The sequence below is a fragment of the Centrocercus urophasianus genome, unplaced genomic scaffold (assembly GCF_019232065.1).
Source record: "Centrocercus urophasianus isolate 14NV4802_14NV808 unplaced genomic scaffold, USGS_Curo_1.0 seq_20, whole genome shotgun sequence".
Classification (NCBI taxonomy): Eukaryota; Metazoa; Chordata; class Aves; order Galliformes; family Phasianidae; genus Centrocercus; species Centrocercus urophasianus.
Window position 1 is genome coordinate 6,053,024 of NW_024884756.1, and position 8,742 is coordinate 6,061,765.

The window sequence follows — 8,742 nt, forward strand, 5'->3', positions numbered from 1 at the left end:
TCCTTAACACAGTTGTCAATGTCACAACTCTGATGGTAGTAAAAGAGTATGGAAAATCATTCTCTTTTTCCTTAATCAACTCCAAGATTATTCATTATTCTTGAACTTCCACTAATTATTTTCTCAGTGTGCATGTTGCAGTTTAGTGGGAAGGGCACTGTCTACCATGGTGCAGAATGCTGTTCAAAAGGATGTCTTCTTTTTAGGGCCAGACCAGTTATTAGAGTGAATGCTGCCCTGGAAGTTAATCCAACCATTCTAAACCCAGAAAACAAAGCCTGTTCACTGTCAGATGTAAAAGTTTCATGGTAAGTAGAATATCTCTATTTTCCTTGGAGAAGAAGCAGCTTTTCAACTTTTTATTTTCATAAACTTCAAGTTTTGAAAGGAGTCTATGATTCTATAATTCTACCCTTTTCTCCTCCAGCCTGAACAGCCCCAGGTCTCTCAGCTTTTCCTTGCAAGGGAGTTACTCCAGGCCCTTAATCACCTTTGTGGCCCTCTGTTGGATTCTCTCTAGAAGATCCCTCTCTTTCTTGAACCAGGGAGCGCAGAGCTGGACATAGTACTCTAGATGTGGCCACACCAGGGCAGAATAAAGGGGGAGGATCAGCCCCTTCGACTTGCTGGCCATGCTCCTTTTGCACCCCAAAGCTTTGCATTGCTTTCTTTGCTGTCTGTTTTATTAATAGGCTGCAATTTTTTTTCAGTAGTAGAAATCAGGGCTTGGGATTGAGTTAGAGTCTCGCAACAGAAGACCTCTGAACTGAGAAAAACAGTAAGGAGTTTTAGAAGAAAATAAGATGGGGGAAAATGTGTGAAATTAATCCTTTCTTTTCTTCCAAAACAGCTTCAAAGTAAAATTCTGCTTAAAAGCAGATGGCAAAGGAAAGCTCCCTAATTCACTCAGTAAGTTTTATTACATTTTTTGTTCTGCCTTCATTTATCCTGTTTGCAGACAAAGGTGCTAGTTGTAATTCTTTCATTCCTGAAACAAATGGTAACTATTTATAACACAATTTTGCCAGTTCATTAACTACAAATCTACAAGACTTTCTTCAGTAGGGTTTGGTGTTGGATTTTTTTTTTTTTTTTTTTTTTTTTTTTTTTTTTTTTGTTAACTTGAGTCAGTTGAAATCAGTGTGGTTTTTAGAGTGATTGGGACTTGAAGCATGTCTCACCATTTTGTGGAATTAGTCTTGAGAAATTCTTTCTATTTTATGGAACTGATATGAAATGTTATGTAGAGGAGAATTTTAAACAAGAACATTCAAGCACATGTTTAGTTAGGCCTTAAGAATATAGACAAGACACAAAGCACGTCTCACATTTTTGTTGAAATCCTCAGATTCTGATTGATATCACTGATTTTCTGATCAGATTTTCTAGGTCAGAATCAGAAAAAGACTGCTTCAAACAGCTTTTAAAGTTTTTCTTGAGATTGTATAGTATGGCAGATGGCGTGCTATAGCCCAGTTGTGACTAGCAATTAGAAATGCTTTTCCTTATTTCCTCTATGACATGCATATCGGAGGTATGATTTGGGAGGATTCAAAAATTGCTGTAAATATTTTATATTTCATTATCTGTATTGAATATTTGAAGTAGCTAAGTTAGCAACACAGTTCAATTATGTACATATTATGTACAAAGCTGCTGTACTATTTACTGGCTGGAAAAGCATTTCTCTTGCAGTTCCAAAGCACTTATGAATTTTTCATTGCTCAAACATTAATACAGTTTTTGTTTTGAAAGAATGAGTGGAGCTCGATTTTTGGGTAATCGTGGCACTTCTTATTTATTCTTAGTTACTGTACTGAGAATGATGTATTAACAGATTTTTGTATTTAAATAAACGAAAGTTTTACAATTTCTAAGTATTAAATACTAATTATTATATTTATAGCATTATATATTATTTGAAAGGTGAAATCAACTTTTAAGCTCACTTCTGATGCAGATCTGCTTTGTGTGTAATTGGATAAATATCCCTAATCCAAATGCTTTGTATTGGACAGATTTCCAAGTGGAGCTGCTGTTGGATAAACTGAAGCAAAAAGGAGCTATAAGGAGAGCTCTCTTTCTCCACAGCAAACAGCCTAGCCATTCCAAGAACATGACTATTACAAAGGGAGGCAAAATGAATTGTGAAGAACTTGATGCTTTTCTGAGGGTGAGCATCTATTCATGTTCTAGGAAAATTATTACTGGAGAAACTTCATGCCTAGTGGATAAACCTAGAACTATTAAACTGGTCTATCTTTCCTGGGTTAATGTTGCTGCCAGAGGATGAAGAGGATTAGTATTTTGATTAAGATCCTGGTCACTAAATGGACTGGAAATTCAATTCAAATTCTTTAAAGCACTTCATGGACAAGTCACCTAGACATAAAATTAGTTATAATTTACAGGTAACTTGGAAGACAATAAGAAGGGGTTGTACTTCTACTTTGGAAGCAAAAGAAAGAAAAATACAGATTTTTCAACCATAAAGCGAAAATCAGCAAATTAGAGGAGATGGAAATAGCTGAAATGTTCCATATGCTTTTTATCAGACTTTTGCTTCAGTCTCTACAAATGTGGACAGGTGTCCACAAATACAAAGTCTGACCCAAGAGCAGAAACTCTGGGTGGTAAAACATTCTTATATGGAAACTAACAATTACGATCTATATGAGAAGACTGCAAATAGAACACAAAAATGGTTGAAAACTGTCAGGAAAAGAGTTAATAATAGATTTCTGTCCATAGAAGATAGCCTCTGAAGTAAGGTCCTGTAATGAACTCAACAATTATTTGAAATGAATAGTATGAAAACGAATGAATCCATTGTAAATGAATATTTTCAGGAAGTCTGAAGATGAACATCTGTGAGGGATTTAAGAAACATACAGATTTTTTTTTTGTTATAGGAAGGAGTAGAATTGTTCAGGCTCAAAGATTCCTTGTTGCTTAAGTTTTATGACTTAATCTTTCTGTATGCTCTCCTTTTATGTTTTGTAAATCATACTTGCTAAAACCAAAACTGTATATATTGAAGTATACAACGCAAGTTCTTTGAGAAGACACGTTTTAGTTGGAAAGAGCTCAGATATTGGTATGCTGTTTCAGTCTCCTAGTTCCTACTGCAAGTTGATCAATAAGTAAAAATACTGCTCAGTGTTGCTGTTGGGATGGCTGTTAACTAGAAGATCTTTGGTTTTGTTTTCTTTATGAGTTCTAATTGTAATTCAATTTTTTTTGTTTCCTTAGGATGAATCTGAATTTAGAGACAAATTAACTCCCATTACAATTTTTATGGAATATCGTCTTGATTACAAAACAGCTGCAGATGCAACAGGATTGCCTCCTATCCTCAATCAGTTCACTCCTGCTAATATGAGCAGACAGGTACAATTCCATGTTCTGTCATCACAGGTTTTGTAAGAATATATTTTCAGCTTTCAAAACGTATGTTCATCTTAGCGCTTATCAAAAATTATGATACAAAAACATCTATCTAGGCCTTAGCCTTTGAATTATGCAACTTTAGATTGGACTTGCATGCTTTTTTTTCTTATGCGTCTTTTTTTTCCTTCCCTCTGTGACATTTTTCTTTTTCTTTAAAATATTTCAATCCTTAGCGCTGGATTTCTTGTTCATCTGTGCAGTGTAACATTTTTCTGGAGAAAAGAAGATAACAGTACAGAATCCCTTAAAGGATTGGAGTGTTTTTTCCATTCCTCACGCTGTGCTGCTTTATGTGTTTTAGCCATTTATCTCTACAGATCTCGTGACTTCTGTTCCTGCTCTTTTGTATGCGGTTTCTACTCTTGTTTGTAAAGAGGAAAGTTTTAACTTGTTTGCAAAAACTCAAGATAAATAGATTCAAAGTAATGAAAGAGGACCAAGTCATGTAGGTGTTAGTGCTGGAGCTGAGAAGTGTGGCAGATTCTTTGATTAACTGGTATGTTATGCACAAATAATTAAATATGCTTTTGATTTTTGTATAGGCACACATCCTGTTGGATTGTGGTGAGGATAACATCTGCAAACCAAAGCTGGAGGTTTCAGTAAGAAGGTAATTATATGACAAAAATGCCATATGAAAAGAGAACAACACTATTTGAATTCTAACCTTGAATTCTGGACTTCAAGAGCTTTGTAATACTTCCGTTAAAATAGTCTCTTGAAATAAGTAGGACCTGTTTGTTGCTGGGAAAACCTTTTTTTTCTGCTTTGTAACCAAATGTCACTAGCATGTAATACAGGGAGAGCAATGCACCCTCTCCAGTACCATTGAACACAGCTTTTTATGTCCATGTTTGCTGACCCGGATATAACGGTAGTATTACTCGTAGCTACACCAGTGTTAGGTTATTTAATACTAGACAGGAACATGAAAATATGAACAGGCATGTTTTTGTTCAGCATGGGTGGATAAAGCTTCTTTTGCCTTTTGTTAGTATTGGCAGTATCTTTTATATATTCAAGAAAAAAAGAACAAGCTCTCTATTGCAGTTGTTGTCCTGAGGCTGAGCTTCTTCTGCTTGTTAGGCCTGAAAGCCATTCTGAATATACTACCTCTACTCATAACTGTTAACATATTTTATGCCGTTATATCTACAGTGTTTGCTCATTTATGTGTGGGTATGCTCATTCATGCAAATGTTTCAGAAACCTTTTACGTTAGTGCAGCTATATTTAGTTTAACTTTTGGTTGGTAACATGAAAATAATAGAAATACTTTTTTTTTTTTTTTTTTTTTAAAGATATTGTATTTGCATTTGGAACAAATGTATTAGAGAGGTGTGGCTGTATTCTGTAGTTGAGCCTTCCTTCCATCAACTTTTGTTATAAATGTGTGCTTGTACTTCTGTAAAGTAGGCATGTAATTCAAATGTGCACAGGGATGTAGTTGTTAATAATTGTTTACTCTGTTAAAAAGCAAGTGTTGGGCTACATAATTTGTTTATATGTTGATCATTTTACCCTTGCTTTACTTCAGTGATCAGAAGAAGATCTACATTGGTGATGACAATCCCTTAACGCTGACTGTCAATGCAGAGAATCAAGGGGAAGGAGCCTACGAAGCAGAACTCTTTGTCATCGTTCCTCCCCAAGCAGATTTCATTGGTGTTGTTCGAAATAATGAGGTAAAATTGCAAATATTGTTCTTCTTTGAGTAATTGTTGCTATTGAAGCCAGCAGGAGAGAGTCCATCAGTGATACTTTTTAAGATGAAGTCTTGAAGCAAAGCTCCAAAGTAGTGCTCTAAGATTCTTCCAAGCCCTGTGTTTACCTGACACCTTGGCAAATGTTTCTAGTTTGAGTCTGCTGGTAGCAACAAAGGAAAGTCTGTGTCATGGGGTCTGACACACAGATTTTATCTGCTATCAGTCTTTAGGCAAATGGTAGCCATTCAAATTTAAATATATCAAAAATCTGACAGCTCCTTTAACACCTCTTGTTGAGTAAGCTAGTGAGTATTTGTGTTATTTTGCTTTCCGATCCGTATTTTCTGCTGAGAGTTTTAACACTTCCCTGATTGCCAAAGTTTATTCACATAGGTTATAAAGAATTAAGTGGAAAAATGCTTTAGATCACTGAAATAATCAGGTCTGTCCAACATAAGAGCACTGAATTTCTCCTGTGATAACCTTGGAAAGAGCATCTGTCTCACTTCTTGCAAACTTGGATATTCAGATTTCATTGAATTTATAGTGCTTGATTATGTTACGACTGAGAAATGATGTTAAAATTAATGCAGCATATTTAGCACTCTTCTCTGGCCTGTTAAAGAGATGTCAAGTGTAAAGAATGATGTTCCTTAATCTTTTTTTATTTTACTGTAGGCTTTAGCAAGATTGTCATGTGCATTTAAAACTGAGAATCAAACTCGCATGGTGGTTTGTGACCTGGGAAATCCCATGAAAGCAGGAACTAAGGTGAGATTTGGTCCAACAGGTGTTTAGAAGTTCCAGCAGGAGGGCAGCTGGGACTTTTCTTATTCACAGGTAGTGTTTGAACAGGGTGTTTACTGACAGGAGGTTCAGCTAAACATCTAGGTACCCACATCTGGTTAATTCAATGGAAATTGGTTTCAGTTTCTCAAGTAAATTGAATTAAAAGGAGCATGTGTGTTTGTGAGTTTCATGATGCAACTCAAAATATGTAGTTCAGTGAACAGAGGAATTAATGCATTTTGGTCCCTTATGTCCCTCGTGTCTCTAGATTTATAGAATACTAATTTTTTGGTATGTAATAAACAGCTAGCTCATAATATACCTTTCTCTTTGTTATGGAAAATGAATATTGTCTCTGTCTAGTTTTGTCAAGTCTGAGCCAGTATTAAGACTAGCTGAAAACTCTGTGCTTCAATCAAACGTAGCCAAAATTGCAGGAATTCAAAAACAATTAGTGGTACCTGGCAGATGTTAAGGTATTATGACTTAAGAGGTCTAGTTTTCTGAGGAAATAAAGTGAAAATCAGTTGCAATTAAAAACGCTTTGACAGTGTTTTCTTCCAAGAGGCATCTTGTACAGATTAACAAATGCTATTTCCGAAGTATTTCAGGGTATAACCAACCTGAATTGCACAAGTATTGAAGCAACTGTTATGCACTGACCTTGGGAACTGTGAATTTTCATGTTAAACTTTGCCCTGTTCTTCAGACCACAGCAATTTTTGTAACACATCTGGATACTCAGTTACGTGTAAATAGCTCAAGCAAGGTGGTGAGCGTGATATACACCACATATTTCTGTGTTAGGGCATTGGGAGATTGACAGAAATCGATACAGAGAGAGAAGTATGTTTACTTCTATAATTAACTGGTCAAATTTTATTTGCCAATTCTGTACTGTGTTCTTTTTATGGCTTCATGCTAAAGCAATTTCATTGTAGTATAATAGTACTAAGAAACTTTTACTTGGTGTTTTATTTTACTTCCACTGGACCATGGTGGTTTGTTTTGTTGTTTTTTTTTTTTTTTTAAGCTATTAGCTGGCCTGCGTTTCAGTGTGCACCAGCAATCTGAAATGGATACCTCTGTGAAGTTCGACTTGCAAATACGAAGGTATGGAAATCTGTGAATATGCATGTTGCCTGGTAGACAATGTGCTGAGTATACAGGTCGTGAACTGAGCAGTTATGGTTTCATGCTGGGATAGCTGTGTGGTCTTTGCTTGGTAATATTTTTTTAAAAATACCCTTTCTTCTATGAATTAAGGTTTTTAAAATATAGGGAAGATTAAGTGTTCTATTTGAATGTGTTTTTTGCTTACAGCTTTTACACAGGCCATGGCACACTTGGCTGTTTCAATATTGCCGTTTTAGTAATTTCAAGTGTTTCAAGACAAACTGTATTTTTTGTGCTTGCTGTAATCTCCTGACACTACTGTAGTGTCGCAGTATAACTTCTGTCTTTGAGTTTCTAGACCTGTTTTAAAACTAGTGTTTGATCTAATATCAAAATTTCAAATTTTACGTATTTCAAGAATGAGAGAAGTAAGCCTTTTTGAAGAGGCAACACACGCAGTGCTCTAAGCAGATGCAATATGCAGTGAACCATTTTACGTGCTGTACAGTAGCCAGTGTAAAAGAGTCTAAAAATTAAACTGAACGAAGCATTTAGCGGTTTTGTTAATCATAAGATAGGCACAGCACTTGAATATGTGACATATAAATATGAATTTATATCTACTGATAATATTCAGTATTTGGAGATGTGATCAATGGGAATCTTTATACTCAGTTTTCTGTTGCTTAACCGACCACACAAATGTGTAGTGTTTGTTTTTCCCTATAGTGGAGCAACCCCCTTTGTTTTCCCTCTACTCAATTAAGGGTTTCATTTTTTCTGATGCAGTAAATAAATAATTATCATATACATTCATTTTTCAACTACAGGAGTTAAGTAGCTTTAAGCCTGGAATTCTGTTCTAATGATACAGTGGTTGGCCATACCGGTCAAAGTTTGTGGCAGCATTAAACATCTCTTTGATCTCACATTGCTGTTCATTCAATTTTCTACCCCTTTTCCAGCAGATCGTAAGCTGTGACAGTGAAATGTGACTCTGTTTCTTTGCTTAAATCAATTTTGTTTGGGGCACCTGTCTTCATCCTTAGACTACCAGCAGTCACTACCTACTTTTCCCTAGGAGAGTAAACAGTCAGTAAAGAATTTCTATGTGAGATTGCTCAAGTCCTGCTCCTCTTCTGATGGAAGAGAAAGAAAGTTCTTGCAATGTTTTCCACCTTTTATGGAAGCGATTTCCTTAAACAACCTCCGACTACCACTCATTGTCATCCCTCCATACCTAGCCATGAGATCTGACTTATTTCCACTACATATTCTCACATCTAACTCTTACATATTAATTGAATAACTTTTGAGAGAAGTGGCAAACTTAATATCATAAAATTGCAGAACAATACATGTAATAAGATGTCGTGTAAGAGAAATACCAAGTTATCTTTTTGAAATGCATGTCTGTGAGTACACCAGGCTGGATGCATTCCCTCGTCAGTAGACACAAGACTATTGTTTTCAATTGTTATGGTCCAAATTTTCTGAGTGGAGTGCTCATTAGAGTTCAGGTGTTATCACTAAGTTGTTTCCTCTCTACTTTCTTTAAAACCTGATTTTTTTTGTCAGGTTACCCTAGTCAGCATCCTGGGACTCAAGGGCATACTTGATTATTTTACCTGACAGCAGTGTGATTTTTTTTTTTTTTTTTTTTTTTTTTTTTTTTTTTTTT

At 35.6% G+C, this 8,742-nt stretch overlaps 1 protein-coding gene across 2 annotated transcripts in view; it reads left to right on the plus strand.

The window, feature by feature from the left end:
• The window catches only part of ITGAV (integrin subunit alpha V), a 44,414-nt gene that overhangs the window by 24,721 nt on the left and 10,951 nt on the right, over nucleotides 1-8,742 (plus strand). For both annotated transcript variants that reach the window (XM_042822351.1, XM_042822352.1), the window contains exons 15-22: nucleotides 207-308; nucleotides 851-909; nucleotides 2,019-2,173; nucleotides 3,253-3,390; nucleotides 3,993-4,060; nucleotides 4,988-5,135; nucleotides 5,835-5,927; nucleotides 6,979-7,058. In XM_042822351.1, the coding sequence (XP_042678285.1) occupies nucleotides 207-308; nucleotides 851-909; nucleotides 2,019-2,173; nucleotides 3,253-3,390; nucleotides 3,993-4,060; nucleotides 4,988-5,135; nucleotides 5,835-5,927; nucleotides 6,979-7,058 (843 nt within the window). The remainder of the gene's footprint in view (nucleotides 1-206; nucleotides 309-850; nucleotides 910-2,018; nucleotides 2,174-3,252; nucleotides 3,391-3,992; nucleotides 4,061-4,987; nucleotides 5,136-5,834; nucleotides 5,928-6,978; nucleotides 7,059-8,742) is intronic.